Genomic DNA, 25412 nt, shown 5'->3' on the forward strand with positions numbered 1-25412 from the left:
TATTGTGTAGTAAATTAGTTGAAATAATACAGAATCAGGCCCAAAAACAATAATGAAGTTCAAAGTGAATGAGACCCAAATTTAAAGTGAATGAAGCGGGCCTAAACAAAAGTAAAAATAAAGACTAAAAAGCAAGTCCATTAGGGCAACAAAAAGGAGGCAGAAAGTTTTAGAATTACAGTCCAAAGTCTTCCCCCCAAATGATTCTTTCAGGGGAAGGTGTATGCTCCCACAGCAGAAAGCTTTCGTCTTCTCCTGTTCTTGTCTATATCCATGTGGGTTCAAGGTCCAAGTATTTCTCTATTTTCTGGCCTCTATCAATCTCCTCCATTTCTAAACATATATGAACTCGTTGTTCAATTCATAGATATGCGAACACACACACATATGCATTCGGTCTTCATCTTCTATCTTCTTTACATAAAAGTGAACAAATCCGAAAGGCTGGTCATGTAACTGGCGTCTTACGACCGGCGAGTCCAGCACAGACTTACGCAAATAGCAAATTCTAAAAATGAGTTTGCAAATTTGGAGTGAATCCGCTCCCAAATCGTCAATCCTCGCACGGAGCTCTTAAGCGTCAGTCATTCGAGCGAATTATGTGACTAAGATGATAAGATGATAAGGAGAGCTCCGCGAAGAATAAAAAATGTTGTTTATTCCACAATGAATTATGGGGTCACTAACAACAGAACTTCTAAGGCCCTTGTGAGTGGTTCAGAATTTTATGCCATCAACATAAGTTGGCGATACAACAACCAGAGCAATAAAGTAATTCTCAAAATTGAGAAATATTTTGAGAAATACCCTGGTTTTAATTTCCATTCCAAATGATAAACTCAAATCCAACAGAAAGCTTGTCACATGGAATGAGAATTAAAACCAGGGTATTTCTTGATACAACAATTACAGTCCATACTACGGCGTACAAAATATGTACAATTAGTCTCTGTAAAAAATCATAACACGAATTTGACTTTGAATACAATCTCTGTAAAAAAAAAAAATTGATTGTAATCCACAAGTACGCAATCGTCTACTTCAAGTTCATTGTAACTTTCACTACAAAATTCATATCAGCTTTCAAAAAAAAAAAAAAAAAAAAAAAAAAGAGCAAGCTAGGGTAGGAACTCGCAAAATTTTTGTTGATTGTAATTCGTAAGTACGCAATCATCCATATGACAAAAAAACAAAATTTTCAATGGACTTGTAGAAATGGATTACTGTGCTTCGTTATGAGATCACATCCCAAATCTTCGAGCTCTGTCGTCATTCTGGAAAACTGCAAAGTCAAGAAAACATAATATTATTGAACAAGAGAAGCTGAAGTTACATGTGTATGAGTACGATGAAAAACATCATAATGTGGCTTGACCAACGGATGATATCAGGCCTTTGATATCATATTACACATTCAATTATCTATATTTCCCATTGACAACAAGGTCCGACAGGGGAGGCTAGAGTAAGTTTGTAACACATTGGGAGGTTCACTTCAAGAGAGGAGAGGTTAGTGGAAAATATTCATAATCTTAATAATACCAAAATGGAACACAAGAAAAGCAAATTCTGTAAAGGAAGCTAAACTGTCAAAAATCATTTTTTGTAAAATTTTAGAAAGTTACAGAACAATTTTAGCCTAGAAAATTTGAGGTATTGCAATTTACTACGATGCAAACAAACAGGAATGTCAGAAACCTTCAAACATCATGATCGGGGACGGACCTATGTACAGATCGGGGGGCAATTGGCCCCCCTGAATTTTTTTTTGATAAGTAAAAATATATTAGAAAAACGTTCAAAAGGGGAACGCATCCCTAATACAAGAGAAAAGATCTAAGGACCAATAGAATCCAAGAGATCAAAGAAATCATCAATCGAGGAACATGCACTTCCTCTAACATAAAAGAATAAAGAACGAAGAATATGAATTTTTAAATTAGCTAAGGACGATTCTTTTCCTTCAAAGAATCTGTTATTTCTCTCACGCCACAAGCACCACCAGACACAATGAGGAACAATCTTCCAATAAGCACGAGCTTGTTTCTTAACAGGACAGCTTTTCCAAGCGTTAATCAATTGAGAGGAGTGCTTAGGCATTACCCAAAAAATGCCGAAAATGCTGAAAATAAAACTCCAACAACCAAACGCCACTGGACAATGCAAAAGAATGTGATCCACGGATTCACTATCATCTTTGCATAAACAACACCAATTAACAATGATGTTGCCTCTCTTTCTCAAATTGTCCAAAGTCAAAATCTTCCCCAATGTAGCTGTCCAAACGAAGAACGCGATTCGAAGAGGGGCTTTAGAACACCACACGGACTTCCAAGGAAACTCGGAACCAACGAAATTGGATAAATGAATAAACATAGAGCGGACATCATACCGACCATGAGCCAAAGGAACCCACAAAATATCATCACACCCTCTGCCTATACAAAATATCCAAAAAAGCAGAAACTTCCTCCATTTCCCAATCCTGAAAAGACCGCCTAAACCGCACATCCCACGTAACTCCATTGTTATCAAGATGATAACAATCAATCACGAAAACATGCTTATTAGTTGCAATGCTATAAAGCCTAGGAAATTAGTGTGAAAGCAACTGGTCGCCACACCAAAGATCCTCCCAAAAACGAACATGCCTGCCATTACGAACTTTGAATCTAATAAGATTAGAGAAAACATCCCATCCCTTCCGAATAAATTTCCACAAACCAACGCCTCCCGTAATAGTGACTGGAAGAGATGACCAACCCCCACTCCCCTCACCAAAACGACACGAGACAACTCTTCTCCACTGACGATGTCGTTCCCTTCCAAATCGCCATAACCACTTTCCTAAGAGAGCACGATTAAAAGGAACAATTTTTCGAATGCCTAACCCTCCGAATCTCAATGGTTGGCAAACTTGATCCCAATTAACAAGATGATACTTAAACTCCTCTCCCCTTCCACCCCACAGAAAATCCCTCTGAATTTTTTCAATTCTATCAGCAACAGAACATGGAATTTGAAACAAAGATAAAAAATAAGTAGGAAGGGATGAAAGAGTACTCTTTATAAGTGTGACTTTCCCACCCTTAGATAGATACTGCTTTTTCCATCCTGCTAATCTTTTCTCATATCTATTAATCACTGAGTCCCAATTCCCAACCAGAGTATAAGAAACTCCCAAAGGCAATCCTAAATAAGGAAGAGGAAAAGAACCAACTCCGCACCCTAAAACAGCAGCTAAGGAGGAAATATCTGGAACATCCCCCACTGGAACAAGCACACTCTTTCCGACATTAATCTTAAGCCCAGAAACTGCTTGGAAGCAAGCAAGAGTGCACCTCAGATATCTGAGTTGAGAAATATCAGCATCACAAAATACCAAAGTATCATCAGCAAATAAAAGATGGGAAATCTGGATCTGATGATCAACATCTCTGCCAACTCTGAACCCCCTAATGTAACCCAAATCTTCCGCTTTTCTCATTAATCTAGTCAGACCTTCCATAACGATGAGAAAAAGAAAAGAAGATAATGGATCACCTTGTCGCAGACCACGTGAGCTAGCAAAAAAACCCGCAGGAGAGCCATTCACAAGAATAGAAAACATAACTGATGAGATACAAGTGTCAATCCATTTTATCCATCTATCACCAAATCCCATCCTCCGAAGAAGATACAAAACAAACTTCCAATTAACATGATCATAAGCTTTCTCGATATCAAGCTTACACAAAACGCCAGGAACCCCGCTTCTTAATCTAGAGTCAACACATTCCCCAGCAATAAGAACAGAATCCAAAATCTGCCTTCCACCAACAAAAGCGTTCTGCGATTCTGAGATAAGACCATCCAACACTTTACTCATCCTGGAAACAAGAACCTTGGCAATAAGCTTATACATACATCCGATTAAGCTAATTGGCCGAAAATCCTTGATATCAGATGCACCGCCCTTTTTAGGGATGAGAGCAATAAAAGATGCATTCAAAGATTTTTCAAATGTGCCATGAGAATAAAAATACTGAAAAGTACTCATCACCTCCTCTCGCACCACCTCCCAACTCTCCTTAAAAAAGCGCATAGTAAATCCGTCTGGCCCTGGTGCTTTGTCCCCGTTGCAACTAGAAAGTGCCTTAAGCACTTCCTCTTCCGTGAATGGAATCTCAATACTATCCCTATCCATCGCAGAAATAGTATTAAATGGAAGACCATCAAGAGTAGGTCTTCGATCCAAAGTTTCAGTGTAAAGCTGCTGGTAAAAAGAAGCAATTCCTCCGCGCACATCTTCTTCTCTCCACAAATCAAAACCATTAACCCGAATACTTCCGATATGATTACACCTTCTGTGAGCATTGGCCAGTCTATGAAAGAATTTTGTATTCCGATCACCATCTTTTAACCACAAAGCCCGAGACTTTTGACACCACGAAATCTCCTCCATATGAGCAATCTCAGCAAAAACCGCTTGACAAGAGGCTCTTTGAGAGCGTAAAGACTCCCTACTCTGTCCCACCTCAGCTAAACGATCAAGCTCAGCAATATCAGCAAGGGCTCTATTCTTTTTCCATTCAAGATTCCCAAAAACCTCTTTATTCCATCTCTTAAGCTCAGTTTTAAGAAACTGAAGCTTTCTAGCTAACACATAACTAGCAGAGCCTGTGAAAGACCCTTTTTGCCACCAAGACTGAACCTTCCCTTGAAAGTCTTTAGATCTAAGCCACATGTTTTCGAATCTGAAAGGAGTGCGTCTAGACCTCAAACCACCACAATCCAAAACAAGAGGTACATGATCAGATGTGACTCTAACCAACACAGCCTGAGAGACATCCGGGAAATGCTCTTCCCAAGCCCCAGAAATCAGGAAACGATCCAATCGAGAAAAAGTAACCGGTTCCCTACCATTAGACCAAGTAAAAGCCGCTCCTTCCAACGGAAGATCGATAAGAAAATTATTGTCAATAAATTCTGAAAACATGGTCATTTCTGAAGACCACCTACCTCCTGTGGATCTCTCAAATGGGGATCTAACAGAGTTAAAATCCCCACCTAAGCACCAAGGCAATGACCATAAGTCCTTAACAAAGCAAAGCTCTTCCCACAGGACTGGTTTATCACTATCAGTAACAGGCCCATACACACCTGAAAACGTCCATTTGAAATTGTCTTCTTCCATCTGAAACATGCATGACACCGAGAAAATACCCTTCCAACAGTTCAAACTTGACAACCATCTACGATCCCACATGAGGAGAATACCACCTGAAGTGCCTGTTGCATTTAAAACTTCAAAGTCCACAAACCTACATCCCCAAAGACTCCTGACAATCTCAACAGTAATATCAGCCAATTTAGTTTCTTGTAAGCAGACAACATGAGCACTCCACTTCCTCAAAGCGACCTTGATAACTCTTCTTCTTTTCGGGTCATTAAGACCACGAACATTCCATGTTATAAGTCGTAGCTTCATGAAGAACCAAAAACAATCAATTCACCTCCTCCCCTTTTACCACTCCTGGTTCTCCCCCTTTCTTTGGTCGACCCATTCTTTCCATCGTAGTTACACAAGAAATCAAATTCTTCACTTCCTGTTCGCCTTTCCGATGTGAATTTCTGACTTTGACTTCTTTTGTGTCACGAATAGGTTCACTGCTACCATTTCCTGCAATAATTTCGTGGAGAATACACAGGGTTTGTTCCTCATAACCTTCTGCAGAGACACCCAAAGCTTCACTAACTGCTCCAACATTCTCGATGACCCATTCCATGCCCAGATCAGTGGTTGTCTCCAAACAATCAGGCCGCACAACAGCCAAAGGTTCCATAAAGTCCACTTCATCGTGAACAGGATCTGTCCCGGAAAAAGATACATTAAAAGGGTGCTGCTGAAGAGCAACATCAACCTCTCTTTCCTGTAAAATCCCCTTTATTTCCGAAGCATTAACTTCTTTGGATGGGATTACTGAAAACTCCTCATGCTCAGATGAAAAATTGCTCAAACCTTTAACTGAAGTAAATAGCCGAAGCTCTTTAAGCAAAGCTACGGCTGAATCATTATTCAATTTGAAATGCAAATCTTTTCCAACACAAACTGTCACTCCATTGAAAAAACCCGTACTCTCGGTAGTAACCTTTGAGACGTCCAACTCTGATTTAGAAGTCGAAATCCCAATGATACTTCTCTGTTGACCCGAAACATTCTCAGCAACATTCCTGTCGCTAGCCACTTCACCCGAAGAAGAAGGAGAAGAAGTAGAAAGAGTGTTGAGAGAAAGATTAGGACTCAAACCTGGAGAAGAAGTGCGAGAACGTGCGACCCATTTCTGCTTTTCATTCCGAGTCCACCGAGATCCATGGCGTCCGACGTTCGTCAATCTCCTCTCGGATTTCATCCAAATATTAGAGGGTTTGGTATGGGCTTGTGATTCATTAGGACCAGGTTTGATGTTTGTAAGTGAGATAGATAATGAGTTAGGCCCTTTTCGTACCTTTCTAATAGGCCCAGACTTGAGAGGCCCAGTTTGGAGTTGCCCAGTTTGACCAAATCTAAGTGGCCCTTTCTGTAGTCTTCTTCTAACAGGCCCAGAACCCAAATACGCTCTGTAAGGTTGAGATTGAATGAGCCCATGATTATCAGGCCCAAATTTCCTGACCTGTCTTGATAACTTATGGCCCAAAGTAAAACCTTTATCAGCCCGAAAATAATCCTTCCCTACCTTATCTTCAAGAGATAAGGATAAAGCTGAATCTAAAGGGGTAGCCCACCGTTCACCACGTGTACACCGGTGTTGCTCATCAACGACACGTTTGCTCAGCGTGTGAATCTCACCTCATCGTCTACCTCCAATAAACTTCACCTTTTGCTGAATTTCACGATCCTTCAGCCACTGTTGAATTTCGAGAATCCCTTCTTCACCTTTGCTAAGAAGCTCGTTCCATTTTTCTTCCGACATAAGATGAGATCCGTCATTGCCTTCAAGACTTTCCGTTGAAGGAACAAGCTCCGGCGAAATTTCTTCCCAAATCGCAACCTTGTAGCAGAAAGTGTCGTCGTTGATATACACAAACTTCGGACAATCACGACCAACTCGTACTATTATCCGAACGCTTTCAGCATCCCTGGTCTCATCCGCGTCAGATCTGACATAACCACCACAAAGTTCTCCCACTTCGACGAACAGAGCATGGCACCATAAATGTAATGGAAGTCCAAACAACCGGATCTGCTTGAGACCTTGATCACTGAGAACGCCACGGCAACCAACACGAAAGGACCACACATCGATCCTCAAAGTTGCAGAACCCCATTGTCTTCGCCCTTCTTTCAACACACGTTTGGCCTCTGCCTGAGAAGGAAACCGGAAAAGAAGCATTGAATCGGATAACGGTGAAACCCCCACTCCACAAGTCGTATTCCAAGCCCTCGCTGCCCATTCTTTCACGCGATCACAACTCCCCACTTCCTTGTCAAATTTCCTACCAAACAAGAGGAGAGAACAGATATCCTTACTCCGACGGATTCCCCGTCGATATACAACGACGGACCGCGATGAGGAACCGCCGACTTCACATCTCCCCCAAGCGAAATTCTTGGTAACCTTGCGATATCCAGAAAAGATTTCATTCCAAACAACCAAAAACACAGATCGCCTCACAAATCGCCCCTAGTGGGGTGAAATCGCACATAGTGACGTGTACATATGCCTTACTAAATTGTTCTTTTTCAGTTATATACCCCCCCCCCCCACCCCCCCCCCCGAAATTACTAAAATACATCATTCTTGCCCCCCCTCATTTAATGGTCTGGGTCAGCCCCCGATCATGATTGCATGTGCATAGTTAAATTATACTCAACAATATCTTTTCCCAACTATATGATGTCAATTACATCAACTTGTTTCGGCATATGGATCAAGATCATCATCATAGGGGTGAAAGACTCAAAATCAATACAACTCCTTATACCGTTCGAAAAAATAGTACAACTCCTCATCTTTCCGGACTTGAGACCAACTATCTAAGATAAGGCACTAGACTATATGAACGGATTATTCGGAACTGGGGAAAAAAATGAGGAGGGTCCGGGAGGGGGGATAATGTGGAGAGAGAGAGAGGGGGGGGGGGGGGGGGGGGGGGGGGGTGGGGGGGAGGAGAGAAGAAAAAGAAAAAGAAAAAGGATTACTTCATAATTGGCAATTGTCAGTATTTCAAATTTTAAAAACTAAAATATAAAAGCAAAAGAAACAAGGAAAGAAGAAAAGATAATAAAATAAGCACTTAACCAAAGCAAAGAAGCGATGGAGGATATGAGACTTGCCAGAATAACATGTAAAAATCAAGGTATTGTAGCAGATTGGGAAGCAACTTGAACCCAAGCAAACTCCTCTTTGTAAGCCAAACTTGCATCGCAAGAAGATTCACAAGTGTACACAATAATAGTTGCCCAATCAAGAGAGTCCACTTCGTTTTTCACACCAAAGTAATAAAGCAGCTGTGGCAAAATCTAAAACCACCAATAAAATAGAAACGTAAGACAAAGAATCTAATGGCAGATCAAATTCTAGGTAATAAGCAAATAGCAAAAAAGTGGTCAATGATGCTGAAATGATGGGGCAAAGGGGTCGCCAGATTAATTAGAGATACTGCATACATGAAATATCAAAGGATAATACTTCCATACCTGAAATTCAAATCCTCGAACGCCACCACAGCTGCTGCATTTAGGAATATCAGCCTTGGATGGCCGGCCACTTGACATAGGCCATAGGCGTTTAGTTTTTTCATATTTAGGATACCTGTTGCATTTATACAAAAAAGAATTCCAAACCAACCAAATGAATATTATAGCTAAAGGTGGTATTTCCAAATAATGATTAGATTTCAAGATGTGACTTTGCCAGTTACTAAGAATAGGGTATTCCAACTCCAACCACTTTTGATTTGTCTATGCATCACGGACAAAAGACATAATAAAAGAGAGTAGAAAGTAGATTGTATAGTGAAAAAAAAAAAAAAAGAATTTATAAATGTAGGACATAGATAGACGATAGCTTGGTGCAATTGTAAAAGTTCAGACAACAAGCTTTAGAATGCAAGTTTGAGAACTACTTTGTGCAGAATAATGCAAGGCAGGGTCCATCTCCAATCTCTCTCTCCGATATCCCATGTAGGCGGCACAGACACTGAGCAATGACCTTTTATATAGTAGATGATTATACAGTCACCTCTCCAATAATTAATAATTGTGAGCAATGCAAACGTTCATATATTAATAAAATTATTAAGTATGAAATTTTCTCCAAATACAAGCACTAAAAAACCTTTTTAATCTTCTAAACAAAAAGATGAAACTTGATTTTCAACAATTTTACAAATAATAATAATAATAGGCTCTGTACAGAAAATAAAAAACGCTACATTAAAGGCATTTTAAAAATGTTATTTCAAAGTGTTTTATATATATATATTCATATTTTAAATAGGGTATAATATCCGTTTCCATCAAACAGAAGGTATCAAGTCTTTAAATTTTTGCATTAATTCAGAAAGCATTATACTACATTTGAAAATTTTATCTTTATATCTAGAATGCGTGTGTGCGTGTATTTCATGCAACCTAGATATCCTAGTTATTGGCCAACAAGGACAATGGTAGCAAAAGAATATTTCAACCCTATAACTTCTCCTAAAATCTCACAGCCCAAAGATCAACTCTGATTGGCCAACAAAGCCCACTGATAACAAAAGAAAATTTTTAAGTATTACCTTTTGTTATGAATGTCTCATATTCTTATTGGGTTGGGTAGAGCTCTATTGGTATAGGAATGTTCTACTTGATCCCCAAGTAGTTGCTTTCCTTTCCCAACAAGGATTTGTATTACTTGTTCACCAAGCTAGGGTTAGAAACTCGCTATAAATAGAGAGGAAGTTGTGTGGAGAAAGCAGAGAAGAAATTGGTGAGAGATGCAGCTTCATAGAAATTGGTAACCTAAATAGATAGGAACTCTCTATCTAAAATATAAGGATAAATATCTAATTTTTTTAATACAAAATTGTTTTATAAAAAACTTTTAAGTAATTATGTAATTTACCATATTGCTGAAAGTTATTAAACAACTCCTAATATTTATACTTCAACTCAACATTGTTTCTAAAACTTTCTTTAAAATCCCCAAGAATGGGACACGTATGTCGGACACATATCCACGGCGTGTCGGACACATTTTTTGGAGTGTCCGAGACGTGTCAAGGTGTGTCCGGTGCGTGTCGGTGTCCAACACTGATTCTTTGCCCTTTTAGGCGTGTCCGTGCTTCCTAGATAAATAGAGAGGGAGGTGTGTGGAGAAGGCAGAGAAGAAAAGATAATGGAATAGTGAGTGAGAAGAGAAGAGAGTGGGTGGGTGCAAAGGGGCACCAAGGGTAGAGAGATCCAGCTTCATAGAAATTAGTGAGTGTGCATGCGCGCGCGCACATGTGTGGGGGTGTTAGAGATGATGAGTGTGTGGGGTAGAACACAGATGATGAGTGGTAGACCGTGAAAGGCTTGAGTGGTATTAGTGTAATTTCTTATGAGGCAGCAAGTGAGTGGGCATTCTCTACAGTTGTATATTCTCTTCTTGATTCATTATAATGAAATTTCCTCTCTCCATGGACGTAGCCCAAATTTTGAGTGAACAACGTAAACCTTGTATATTGTGATTGTCTTGTTGTTTGTTCACTTCCACTGTCCCAACACTTTTTTTATGGTACCTTAACTTTTACTTGTTACGTTGATTAAGAAAGTGCATTAAAACAACATTAACTAATTTGATCATTAACAACAACCATATTTTGATATTAAGCAAAAGATATCATTTGATTCTTCTTATCTAATATTCTTGATTACATGTTTTTATAAATTGTTTCCCAATACAAAAGCATATAAGAGAACTCATTTTCAAATCAGTTTTTAGGAAACATATGTTTGCTTCTACAAAATGGGAAACCAACTGAGCATGCATGATACCTGATTCCACCCAAAGTCAAATAACACATGGCATTTAGAAATAGAAACAATTACATAGTCATAGATACTACACTGGTCTTTACAAATGTAACAAAGACTTGTTGATTCAGTATATATCTTCCCAGGAAGACAAACGACTATAGATTTCCTTATAGCATATATGTAAAACAGAAATATGCATCCTCATATTAAATGTGCCAACTTAACTCAGTACTTGTTCAGGTGCCCTGGCTATGCGCTCTTGGAAAGAGGCCCAACTCGTTCTGTCAGCATCCCCCTGTTTACCAACAACAAAACAGAGCCTGTAGATGTTCATGAAGATAAACATAATTCCATTATCATCAATACAGAAATCCATACCTCAAACTTGTCTAGTAGTGACTTGACCGTGTCATCCATTTGGCTCATAGAAACCAATGAATTTGCACTTTTAGTATCTTCAGACATCTCTGCATCGAATTCACATTCATCCTCATTTACTATCTCATATTGAGGCCATACAGTATTGCTTGCAACTGTTCACAAATAAAATTCTAATCAGCTGTGAAATTCTAAGAAATCTGATGCCATAGTCAAACTTTAGTGAGGACCCCAGAGTTGGAGCTAATGTTGACTGAATGACATGACATGACTTTTAAAATCTAAATATATGTTGCACATTCTCTCACAATCTAAGAACGAAGTGCCAAGCCACATAATCTGAATCATGCTATATATAATCTGCCCCGCACGTCTGACAAGAAGTGCCCAGAAAAAAAAATCGAAGGAAAAAAAAAAAAAAAATCTAACCTAAAAGGAATCATATCACAGATTAGATAGATGATGAGATATCAGATGGAAGGATCAATATACTAGATGTAAATGCCATCTAAGGAGTGACCAGATATGACAGATCCTTGTAATGATATATGAGATGTAAAATGCCATTTAAGGAGTGAACGAACATCATGATGCTACCTAATAAGCATGTGTCCCTTGTAGCAATATACAACCCATATAAGTCCATGCAAACCATACATCCATGCTAAAGCAATCAACTATACTGGCCTTTTTGTATATCTGCTAGACTATTACTGGCGCTACAATCAGATAATTGAGGAGAAACTTTCAACCGTCTACAATCAATTTTGTGACCTGACTTCCAGTGCACAGCCTGCAAACAAGAAACAAAGCATCAGCAAAGTTAACCTTAAAAATAATAATAGAAAAACATAGTTAGCTTCAACAACCTGATGATTCTCAGAACAATATCGTGCTCTTCTGCAACTACTACAAACTTTATCACCTTTCCAGGTACCACACCAACTACAGAGTGGAGCTAAAGCAAGAAAAAAAATCAAAGGGATTAGATTATGAAGATAACAACATGAGTAGTTAAAAGTGCATGGATGTGTTCATACAAGTTTCAGACCTTGTCCTTGTGTTTGAGCTACTGCAATCTAATCAGTCATTAATCATGTTAAAAAAATAAATAAAAAATACTAATTGGACATCTAAATCTGCTCTAAACTTATATGCCTCCCAAGGTAGAGAAATATACATACATACAATTCGAAAAATTAAGTTTGCATTTTGATCTATGGATTCTTAATGCATGGGTTGGATTTTATAATTTTTGGAATTTTGCTTAATTTGGATCTTAAGATCCATGGATGGAATTTGAAGCCTTATTAAGACGTATTTGAAATAACAAGTTGAAAGGAGTCATTTTAATTCTATCCATGGAGGATTCTAGATGTACAAAGAGTTTAGTTAAATATACTCTACTTCTACTCTCTCCCAATCCAACTCCAGTAACCAATCCTCCTATTCATTAGTAAATTAAAATGCCGAATTCCTACTATTTAGATCCAACAACCATAATGCAACCTAAAGGACATAATTAACAAAAAAATAGACACATTGAGCAAAACCTAAGCAATAGCAGATATAAGTTGGAACTGACAAAGGAATTCTTTGTCTGCTACTTGCTACATGATATTCCCTGCCCTTTCTTTTACTTGACCAGGATTTTTGAGTTGTTTTTTTTTTTTTTTTTTTTGGGGGGGGGGGGGGGGGTGGTGTTACTATAACCACACAATTTTTAGTCCTAGTATATATCTATTGAGGAAAATATAATAAAAAAATATGAAAAATAAAACCTAAGTAAATATAGACGGAAAATTGATATGAGAAAGAATAAGATATAGATAAAATGAAACAATAGGTACACGTAACATGAGAAGTGGTAAAAAAATATTGCTAAAATTTTGTTTTTTCTCCAGCAATTGTTTCAATTTTTTTCAAAAAATAAAAATAAAAATTTGAGTACTTGGATTCCACTTTGGGAAAGATACGATTACCTTGATGAAACATTAATAAAACATTTGTACCATTTTAAATAAACAAAATCTCGCAAACTTTAGTAAAATATGATAATTAAGAACAGCATAGAGAAATACTATAGAATAGCAATAGAATTTGACATTTAACAAGTGACAACTGAAGATATTTGCATATATGATAATATTGTTATTGCCATTTTTGCTATCTTAGTTCCACAGACACTTCCATGGAGATGAGTGTATAAATTTAGATTTTTCCTTGTTAACACAATCTAACAAAAATGTGTGTCAACAAAGGTTCATGTATTTATATTAAAAATAATATAATTGATATTATGCATGTGTACACATATGCAAATGTAAATTTGGTAATGATATGTTACAGGAACAACCAAAATAATGGACTTACACTTTGTTTCAGATGATTTGGACTTCACAAGTAAAGCTAAAAAGGTTTAATTAAAATTCTATGAATATAAGTTGTTATTTTCAAACTCATATAATTGAGGCCAATAAATAACTCTTTTGAACAAAATTTGGGAGGCCAATTGAATTTTTTTTATGAGTTTTTGGACCACAAGTGGGCTTTATTTACAAAATGACAATTTTTAAGGGGTATATTAAACAATTTTTAAAAATTTTTGGGGGGCCAAGTGGGGTTTATTTTATAAAAGAACAATTTTAGAGGGTATAAAAAAAATTTGAAAATTTTTGGGGGGCCCATGCCCCACCTTATCACAAGAAACCACACTTGTTAAGTTTGAGTCATATCTTTACAACAACTGATCCCACACCCAGCATTTATTAAGTAAATTTGAATGCCAAATTCCCTCTTTCTGGATCCATCAACCTTATGCAACCTAAAGGACATAATTGAAAATTATTCATATTGATCAAAACCAAGCAGTGGCGCATATAAGTTGAAACTGACAAAGTAACTCAACGTATGCTACTTGCTACATGAGATTCACTACCCCTTCTTTTACATGATGAATAACATAAGAAACCTGACTTGTTATGTTTGATCATTTCTTTAGAACAACTGATCCCACACCCAGCGAAAGGAGTTTGAGTCATATCTGAACCACAACTGATCCAACGACCAGCAAAAAGAGTGTGGGCTAGGTAGTCCGGTGCAGAATTTAAGAGAAACACTGTCAAAGTAATTCCTTCAACACAATTTTTATACAGAAGCATAAATTATGGGGAAAAATATAAATAAATGCAGACGCTCAGAGAGGCCAGGGTTAAGGCTTTGAAGAGTTGAGTTAATAACACTAATAATTTTCATTATCATAATCAAACAATTTAAGTATTCATGAAGAAAGGCTCAGATTAAACCATAAAATGAAATAAAAACACAAGCTACCTCCGATTTCAGAAGGCTTGTCAGTCCCATCATTTCTTGGGGGTTCAATTGGGTAAAAAGGATTGGAACGAGCCAATTGGCAGCGAAAAACCTTCACACTTAGAAAAACCAATTTACAATCAACACAAAGTAAGGGATAAGAGAGTAAAAATGATTCATAACATATCCGATTGATGTGGGGGGAGAGAAAGGGGAAGGGGGGTGGCAATGAAAATTTTAAAAAGTAGATTGGATTCTAAGCAATACCTGCGAGCTGCTTTCTCTGGTTGGCGTTTCCATTGCTCATGTTGGTCTTGGAGAAGACAAGCCATTGATGTACACATGAATACAAATAATGTGCGATGAAATGTTGATTCTTTCTCAAGTGGTGCATAAACCTATGAACTCAACAAAAAAAAAGAACTATCGTCAAAGACAACAATGTAGCACCCTTGCTCCCTCTAATGCATGGCACAAAAAGTGAGGTTTAGAAGACAGCTAAAGTAAAAGAAGTAAGGGGGAGGGGGGGAATGATGAAACTTCTCACTGCCTAACCTTCTCATGGTGCATGGTAAATAAATAAACATGACATAGTAATTAAAAAAACTGCAAAGATTCAATCAATCTATATGATATATACTACTTTGGTTATTCAAATTGCAGTTTAGAGCCGTTACTTGCTTATTTAAATTGCAGTTGAGAGAGGTTGTGTATCCCGCCTTGGTAGTCAGTTTCAAAAGGGAGTTGAATTGGAGGGAAAAAAAGGTGAAAAGAGAGGGAAAAAAAACCTACATAAATTTTTGGTCCTTTTTCATTTCAGGTACAATTTTATCAAAATCTATATGATATATACTGCATATAAAAAAATTCATTAGACTATATGATAATTGTGAAAAGATATATACCTGAAGCAGGAATTGCAAAGGCTCGCCACAAATGTCACAAATGCAAGATACTCCTGAAGGCAAATCAATAGGATCCAACCAAGCCTACATTTCAAGAAAATTAATTATTCACAACAATAACATATTTTGTTGCTATAATTTTAAATGAAAAGATAACTTTAGGGGGCACTAAACGTACAGGAACACCCCCAGCCTTGCTTGGAAATAATTGACGAAGAAGTGACCAGCGATTCTTAATCTTTTCGACAAAACCTAGTTCTACAGGTACTTCTTCTTCCTCGTCTTCGTCATTGTCATCGTCGTTACCGTTATACATGTAAAATTCTCCATCCCCATCAACTCCAGCTCTTTCTTCCTCATCAAGAGAGGAGATATGAAGAGTTCTGAGTTTCTCCAAAGAATCCCCACTCATTACACTACACGACTTCCTTCACACTTATGGCTTTAATTTCTATAAAAAGATTAAAAATTGAAAATTAGAACGAATAAAGAAAGAAAGAAATACGGCAACAAAATTTTCAATTCAAAAAGAAATTTGAACTGCAAAACGTTGTTTTCCCAAATTTATATGTATATACATATAAGTATATGTGCGTGCATGTGTACATATACATATATATATATATATATATATATGAACGTGTGTACATGTACTACCAAGAAAAAAATACATATAGTGATGGTTAAATTTTCAATTCAAGTGAAAAAAATGAACTCCGCAACATTGGTTTTGCACAATTACATGTATATATTAATATATGCATTTAGAAGCATCTGTATATAAATCCATATATCATCGATTCATCAACATCCTTGCCTTTTTTTCCAAATGAACGGGGTCGGCCACATGGATTCTCTTTCTCCATTCTATTCTATTATACAATATGTTTCCTCTAAGATTTAACGTTTTAAAATCATTTTTAATTACTTCATTCCATGTTAGTTTTGGTCATCCTCGTTTTCTCTTGCCGTCTATGCAAAGTACTTTTCCCTTTTTAACGGGGCATCAACGGGTCTACTTTCTCTGTGTCCATACCACCTAAGTCTATTTTCACTCATTTTGTCAATAAGAGGAGCTATGCCAAGAGTCTCCCTCACATTTTGATTAGTAACATCTTTTCTAGTCTCTCCTATCATCCAACTCAACATCCTCATTTCAGTCAAGTGAATGTGTTTTTCTTGTTTCCTTTTTGACGCCCAACACTTTGCCCCACATAATATAGTTGGCCTAATAACCATACTATAAAATTTTCCTTTTAACTTGTTTTGGTATTTTTTATCACATAAGATACCACTAACTTGTCTCCATTTAGTCCACCCTATTCCAATCCTTCTAGTAATATTATCATCTATTTCCTCATTTTCTTGTATTACTGATCCCGAGTATCGAAAATGATGATTTTTAGTGACCATATGATCTTGGATTGCTAATTTTAAATCATTACTTTCCGATTCTTTATTAAATTTACATTCCATATATATTCTGTTTTAGATTTACTAATTTTTAAACCTTTTGTTTCTAGTGCATTTCGCCAAGTCTCTAATTTGATACTCAAGTCTTCCTTAGACGTATCCGCAAACAACATGCACCATGTGATGTCTTTTTGTATAACTTCGTTATTTCATCCAAGACTAGAGTGAATAGGTATGGGCTAAGTACCGAACCTTGGTGTAATTGTAAACCCACTTTCACAGACAAATCATTAGTTTCTCCACAAACAGTATGGACCCTAGTCTTGGTATCCTCGTACACAACCTTAATAATGTTCATAAGATTTAAGGGGACTTGTTTTCTATGCAAGGTCCACGAAATTATATCCCTTGAAACTCTAGCATGTGCCTTCTCTAAGTCTATGAGAACCATGTGCAAATCTGTTTGCTTACTTCTACATTCTTCTATCAATTGCCTAAGTAAATGGCCTCCATAGTAGATCTCCCTGTCATAAATCCAAATTGAAAAAGAAATGTTTTGAACAACAATGGTACCAAATGTTGAACTCTCAAGAAACAACATTTTCAACAACGAGACCAGCTGGAATAAGAATGCAGAGATCAACAGGTGCCAAGACAAAAATATATATACTTTGAAAAGAATTTATTTACAAGAAGGTATTAGGTAGCCATCAGAAAAAGCACAAAGAGTTACAGTACTAACATGTGAAATGAAGACAACTCACTACTGCACAAGTTCAAGACCAAAAAAGGATGCTGTCGCAGTTCAATTCTTATGAACAAAAAAATCTATAAAATGGATAAAAAGGATTATAACGAAATTCTGGCACATCACAGTTTTGCAAATAAATGATGGAATTTGGTTCAATATAACATAGTTTTCCTTCATATATTGTCCTATTTATCAATGCTACCTCTCACCTTTAATTATCAAAATAATCGTAATAATTGAAGCCCAATAACAAAATCACCAAAATATAATACAGAAATAAAATCGGTAAGTAAAATACCAGGAGCGTTAGACGGTGGTTAGTCCACCCGCGACCGTCGTCGGAGAAGGGAGGGAAGGCTGGTGGCCTATTGAACTATCCAGAGGGTCTGGGGTCGTGAGTTTGTGGTATAGTAGGGTATAGGAAGAAAATAAACCCATTTTAAAGAGGGACACGTTTGGAATTTTCTTTTTACACATGGGTAATAAAAATAAAAAGAGTACGCCTCACACAAATTTATAAAATTAAGCGTAAACACCTGGACTTTTACTCTCTCTCCCAGATCTTCTAATTTTAAAGAAAACCCCTAAACTATCACAAATTTTGCAAAAAAACACTCCGGGACCACTGTTCCGTTTGGTTTTTGCGCTGATACATGCACGTGACATATGATATATTTCCAAAAATCCCATTTATACCCTTCTAACCGTTGCTGGTATATCCGTTTGGGTTTGGTTTTTTCCCACGTGTGAGTTTTAACCCAATAAAACCCAATCTGCAATCTGTATTGTTAACCCTAATTTCAATTCCTTTTCTTCCCTACCAAAATTCCCAAATACTACTCGATCGTTTTGTGCAAGCCTTCAACACACAGACCAAACGTATCAATTTCGCTCACAAACCCTTGCTTTTGTTCACAATCTGCCAACAATCAGAAGCATATTGCTGTGATTTACAGTGAGAAAACGAAGGGGTAATAAATCGAAGATGTGTTGAAGTTGTGTTGACAACAGTAAGGTAAGTGTTGAGGACGAACTCTGGTGCTTTATTTGAGTTTCGATCTTTATTACAGCTTTTGTTTTCCTCATCTTCAAAAAAATGAGTACAATGGCCGAATCGTCAATGTCTACAAATCGTTGGGGTCCTCTTTATAATATGAAATGTAAATGTAGAAAAAAAAAAAAAAAAAAAGGCTTCTGTATTCATCTCAGATTCCGATGATAATCCGGGGAGAATCTATTACAAATGTTCAGCTGGAGTTTGCACTTTCTGGGAATGGTGGAAGCATTCTTCATCATCACCACCACCACAAATGCAAACACCACCCCCAATAGCAGTAGTAGCAACAACGGCAATGACAACACCAAATATGAATGTGTTAATTTCATTTAAAAAAAATCTCTTCATTAGCAGCTTGTTTCTTTTTGGGTTATCTGTTTTGGTGTTGGTTGTTGCATTGACACTTAGGTGAGGTTGTGTCTACAACCAAAATGCCAAAAGACTTGTGGAGTGTTTGGTGAATTGATGCTTAGGTGGGTTTTTAGTTGTTGCAATTTTCTGGGTTAAAGTTTGGAGGAATTTTTGCTTGTTTTAGCAGGGGGGCTGACTATGTTTATCTCTTTTGGTGCATTGATATGTAGGAGTTGGTTTCTGGGTTAATAGTGTATATGTAGCAGTGTGTATTGGGGTTAACTAATGTATGGATAGTCGATCTTGATTATGATTTAGAAGAATTAATGTTGTATTGATGATCAATTAATGAAAAAATGAATGATTTTGTTGTTGTCAATTAGTGCAGTTTTTTTTTTTTTTTTTTTAATTCAATTCTTTAGTAAGTATATTAGTGCAATGTTTGGTTAAATGGCCACTCACATTGTCAATGTACACACAAACTTATTAAACAAAAACTGCACAAAACAGAAAATGATCACAAATATATAACGGTTGCTTACATAAAGTCATTGGCAAGTTTCATGACCATACATACATTACAGTACAAAAGATTAATATATTTGCATACATATTAACATTACAGCCACCCACAAAAGAGACTTGCATTAGAGCAAGTACACAAAAAGATTAGAGCCAGAAGACCTGCATCAGAGAAAATACGAAAAAGATCATAGCCAGAATGACTGCATCACAGCAACCCATATATACTGCAAACAACAACAAAAAAGTGAGAGCCAACCAACAACTCCCACCATCACCAAGCAGCATATTCACTACCCTCTTCATTCATCAATGACTTGCAAATTTTGACACATCAATGTTATTTTTCTCATATAGTCAATGTCTCTATAAATGGAAACTGAAATAGTCTTCTTGCCTTGATGATGATGCTTGTGTTTCAACCAATTGGGATAATGGAATATTATGAACCTGCAAAAATAAATAATAGTTTTAGTTAAAATTTTTAATTTTTTAACAAATGAACTTCAAATATACTGAGATTCAACATTTACCTCTTGAGACTGTCTTGCCTGAATTTGGGCCGGGGTGCACTGTATGCCCACCATCACCACCCCTTGGCCATAATACACCACCACCCCTTCTCTGCATAGTTGAACCACCACCCCTTGACTACATAACTGAACCACCAGTCCTTCCCATAGCTGAACCACCACCCCTTAACTGCATAACTGAACCACCACCCCTTCCCATAGCTGAACCACCACCCCTTGACTGCATAACTAAGCCACCACCCCTTAACTTCATAACTAAACCACTACCCCTTCCTATAGCTGAACCACCACCCCTTGACTGCATAACTGAACTCCACTCCTTCCTCTAGTAGTTAATGGTGGTCTTCCTCCTCTTTTGGGCGGAAGTTTCTTAACCAAAATTGGTTCAAATGCTTTGCAAGTTCTTGTGTTGTGCCGATAATCATTACATCTTGAACATTGCAATTGTGGTTTTGACTTGCTCAGTGTGGTTGAAGTACTTGGTTCATCACTTTTTTTGTTCCTTTGCCTTTTTTGGTCTACCAATTGGTTTCCTATAGGTAGGTGGAAGTAATGGGTCTGTGGGTTCTGAATTTAATAGTCTCCTCATTGGAATGGGATATATCAAGTTTCCATAGGTCTTCAAATTAGTGTCTCTGTGATAGTATGAATCAACATATATTTCTGGTAGTTCCCTCCTTGCAAATATGCATGCAATAACATGATTACAAGGGATACCACTAACATCCCATATTCTACAAGAGCATGTGTTCTTCCCAATGTTCACTGCCTCACTAATTCCTCTACATTCCACCTCATATTTGTCATCACCAGCATAATGCACTTTACAGATTCTTGCACTTCTCTTCCTCTTATTTATTTCTTCCTGAATGTCTGGACATAACAACCCACACTTTGAATTCATGAAGTGTCTTTTTTTTTGAAACCTCAACATCAGATTCTTCCTAATCCATTCTAAATAGGCTTGTCCCTTGCATTAAGAATCATTGCATTCCAAGACTCACACATATTTTTTACGACCAAAACTGGTTTTGAATGACAACCAAAACTGGACCTTGTCCATACATGTGGTGGTACTCTCCTCAGCCACTCATATGCTCTAGCATTCATCTCTTTAATCTTGTTCATATGTAACTCAAAATCAGCTTTTGTGTATGATTGAGCTACTTCCAAAACCTCATTTTTCAGATTTTGTCCTCTATATTTTAGTTTGAACTTTTCATAGAGGTGTCTCACACAAAATATGTGTTCAGTCCCATATAGAATGGTATCAAACTATCAACTAATCCCTAAAATTCAATTAAGAATATAAATGAAATGTGAATACAAAACAAATTAATTGAACTGCAAATAGAGAACAAATTAATTGCAAAATAAATTAATTAAACAACATAAAAAGTACTGACTTAAAGAACTATTATTGGATTAAAGAACTGAAATGAAATAAAAGTATAATTTACTCACCTTTTGTCTTATAAAAACAAATTAATTGCAAAATAAATTATGTGAACAACATAAAAAATACTGACTTAAAGAACTGTTATTGAATTAAAGAACTGAAATGAAATAAAAGTATAGATTTATTCACTTTTTGTCTTATAAAAATAAATTAATTGTAAAATAAATTAAGTGAACAACATACAAAATACTGTAACTGTTATTGAATTAAAGAACTGAAATGAAATAAAAGTAAATATTTACTCACTTTTTGTCTATCTGACATGAAGGTGATGTCAAAGTGAGGTCCAACAGCCTCCATCAACTCTGTCATGAACCAGCTCCAAGAGTCTTTTGTTTCAGCCTCTACAATTGCAATAGTAGCAGGAAACATTTGGTCATTCCCATCACAAGTCATAGCAAACAGTAGGTGACCAACATATGTTCCCTTTAAAAAGCACCCATCAACACCAAGGAATGGTCTACAACCATCTCTAAATCGCTTCTTCATTGCAGCATAACAAATAAAAATTATTTGGAAGGTCTTGATTTCATTATCATAAGACGTGGGATTAACACCTATTGTTGCATGACTTCCAGGATTGGTTCTTTGGATCAATGCACAACAATCCCTCAACTTTGATTACTGTGCAGCTTCATCACCCTTAATAATGCTTAATGCCCTTTTCTTTGGCCTACGCGCTTTGTATGTGAACACATCAATGTCTAACTCCATTGGAATAGTACTTTGAAATGCCATATGACCTATAGTTGGGTTTAATCTCACTTGTTCCAAGTACTTGTTTGCAAGATAGGAAGATGAGGTTTGATTGCTATAATGACTCTACAAGCAATTGTTATGCTCTTTGCTTAATTTTTTTGTTCTTAAACACTGCTCAATACTTAGTTTACTTGCATGTATCCTCCAGCCACAACCTTCTGAGCACACTGCAGACACTTTATCACCATCATTTTGTTTTTGAATTTAATATCAAACTTTTCCCTTATTACATAATCTTTTAGTGCAAGTCTGAAATCTTTGGCTGATGCAAACCTCATGCCAAGTTCAAGTTGTTTAACACCCAAATCCCTTGAAGGCAAGAATTCTTGGTTGTTAGGGATAGGATGGACACCAATAGTATCACTGTCATCATCATCATCTGAACCAGGTAGGCTTCTCTACTCATCAAAAGGAACATACACAGACTCCAATTCAGTATAATCAAAATGTGTTTCATCAATCTCACCAGCAAACTCCACTTCATCAAATTCCATATATGCTTCATCAATCTCATCATCATCAATTGGAGAAGAAATATCTTTGTCTTTTTTTTTTTTTTATATATATATATATTTTTTTTTATCTACATTGTTCTCATTTATTTCTTCAAGATCTCTAAGGTTTTCTACACCCTCTTCCAACTGTGGTGCAACAATGTAGATATGGATTTCCTTGACTTCTATTTATGGCTCAAAAGCAGAAAACATGTTCATTACATGTAGGTGAGACTTCATTTCTTTGAATCCTTCACCATTGGGCATTTTGTAATAAGCTTCACTAATAATCCCATAACCAACCTGCTTTGCCATATCTTGCACTTCAATGTAAGACATTTTGTCTGGATCCACATTGTCATAATATGCTACTTTTCCTCCTAAGTAAGCCATATGGGGTATTTTCTTAAACACACCCCCATAGTGCAACCCAATACTATATAATATATCCATCTACAATAGAAACCATGCACATACGTAAATAATAGGGACAATGCACTGTTTTCGTACTTTAAAATAAAGTAAGAGAGATAAAAATAAACAACAATACGTATACAAAAAAGGGGACTTCTTCACAACATAATAAATCAAAAATGGACCACTCAACCACCAGTTTCAAAGGAATTAAACGACCAGACAACACTACATACTTTGTTGCTCGAATCTTTGAATACAGGAAGGGACCACAAACAAATAGAATCAGTGAATCTTACCAAACTAACAACTATCATTTTATAGTTACAAACAAAAGTACAAAAAATAAAATACTTGCACCACCATTAACCACATCTTTTCATTTTTTACAACATAAAAAGAAGAAGGAATACAATAAAACAATCAGAACGGTATAGATATTTTACTACCATCCAAAATCACAAACAAAACTACAAAAAATAACTTTACTAACCACATTTATTCCAACACATTAAATCAAATTTTAATGCATTTCCCACGTATTTAATAGCTGACAAACACGATTATGTTTATTGCACAAAACAAAGTATGAAACATTTATAGAGAGACAGTGTTGTGATAATAGACTAAAATCAAATATGAAACCATTTACATAAAGATTACTTTGATTACAGACCAAAATCATACCTAATATTACAATTATTAAGTGATTAGGGTTTACTCCGTGCAAGACATCTCGAGGAGTGATCATCCAGTAGCAATGTTGCAATGGAAGGAGTTGTGTTTTTTGAGATTGTGAATTAGAGTCAAACACGTAGAAAGGGATAGGTGAAGCTTAGCTAGTGTTTGGTGCTAAAATGTGTCTTATACACATATGTTTGCCGCTAAAATGATAAAGGGGGGTAGGTGAGGCTTGTTGATAAGGTTGTGTCGTCAATATCCCATTGGTTGTTGAGATTACACTTTGACAAGTCAGTGATAAGGTGTGTGTTGTTGACATATCGTTGGTTGCTGAAGTTAAACTTGCCAAATCAGCAACAATCACATTGAAACAGCGTCATTTTAATTAATGGCAATTTAGTAATCTCACTTTTTCGGTGAGCTCTGGTGAACAGATATTTCAATTTGCCCTTAATTTTCATATTTTAAATAGATTAGGGGGTATTAGTTAGTTTAGGGGGATTTTCTGTTTTTTGCTGAAAGTTCAGGGGGGTTTATTGCCCTTTACCCTAAAAATAAGGCCAAAATTTTAAACGTCACGGAGGTGGCTCAGGATCCTCTCCAAGTTACATAGAGCATCCAGTTCTTTCAGTGGAGTAAATGAATAGTTTATATGCAATTTCTTTATATATATACAACGTTTCCTCCTCCCTCTCTTTCGAATTTTTTGGCAACCTATATGACGTCGCCTTCCTTTACTATCATGGAAGACATCGTCTATTATTACCTGGGCAGTTAAGGCCCAAGAAATAAACATATGTTTATTTGTTTCCAAAACGAATCACAAATCTATTTCTCCATTCCTTTATTTCCATAAATTTCTTCTTTCATTTCTTCGTATACTAATTCATTTTATTCCAAATTAACAAAGTAACATCGGAACAGAGCAACATCGCCTAGGAAATAAACATATTTTGATTTGTTTCCAAAATGTGTTACAGATCTATTTTTCCATTCCTTTGTTTCCATAAATTTCTCCTCCCTTTCTTTGTATACTAGGTCCTTTTATTCCAAATTAACAAAGCAATATCGGAATACAGCAACATCTGGACTGGCATAATTTTTTTGTATAATTATTTGTGTACTGCATAACATCCTAAGCATTTTATAATTTAAATCAATATAAGTTATACGCAACATCCCAACATAATCCTAATGGATTATTTGTACATAACATCCAAGCAGTTTGTAACTTAAGTCAATATAAGTTGTACGCAACATCCCAACATAATCCTACTGTATGATAGTCATTGAGTCTAATCGGAGAAACATCATAATCCTACTGGATGATAGTCATCGACTCTAATCGGAGAAACACTAGTTCAAATTATAATCTACTTAACATCCCAAGCAATAT

General features: G+C 36.5%; 1 protein-coding gene and 1 long non-coding RNA gene across 3 annotated transcripts; one reads left to right on the plus strand and one right to left on the minus strand.

Annotated features, from left to right (window-relative positions):
- Window positions 1-1087: 1087 nt before the first annotated feature.
- LOC132271940 (uncharacterized) lies at window positions 1088-18173 on the minus strand. Of its 2 annotated transcripts, XM_059773444.1 has the most exons (12): window positions 18045-18173; window positions 15761-16033; window positions 15583-15666; window positions 14945-15075; window positions 14699-14796; window positions 12235-12323; window positions 12053-12158; window positions 11366-11520; window positions 11215-11282; window positions 8681-8798; window positions 8318-8503; window positions 1088-1282 (listed from the first exon to the last, which is right to left on the minus strand). In XM_059773444.1, exons 2-11 carry the CDS (start codon window positions 15992-15994, stop codon window positions 8336-8338), a joined length of 1251 nt encoding a protein of 416 aa, XP_059629427.1. In that variant the 5' UTR covers window positions 15995-16033; window positions 18045-18173; the 3' UTR covers window positions 1088-1282; window positions 8318-8335. The 2 variants fall into 2 exon arrangements, with proteins under 2 accessions (XP_059629427.1, XP_059629426.1); XM_059773443.1 differs by lacking the exon at window positions 1088-1282 and having other exon boundaries at window positions 8681-8795; window positions 11213-11282; window positions 18045-18171.
- Window positions 18174-18288: 115 nt separating this feature from the next.
- Window positions 18289-19533, plus strand: LOC132271941 (uncharacterized). Its single transcript, XR_009469897.1, has 2 exons — window positions 18289-18761; window positions 18956-19533. It is a non-coding gene; the product is annotated as an uncharacterized LOC132271941 (long non-coding RNA).
- Window positions 19534-25412: the final 5879 nt, after the last annotated feature.

Source organism: Cornus florida, unplaced genomic scaffold (assembly GCF_030987335.1).
Source record: "Cornus florida cultivar Cherokee Brave unplaced genomic scaffold, ASM3098733v1 CherokeeBrave_3.0.0_Hap2_Chr08, whole genome shotgun sequence".
Classification (NCBI taxonomy): Eukaryota; Viridiplantae; Streptophyta; class Magnoliopsida; order Cornales; family Cornaceae; genus Cornus; species Cornus florida.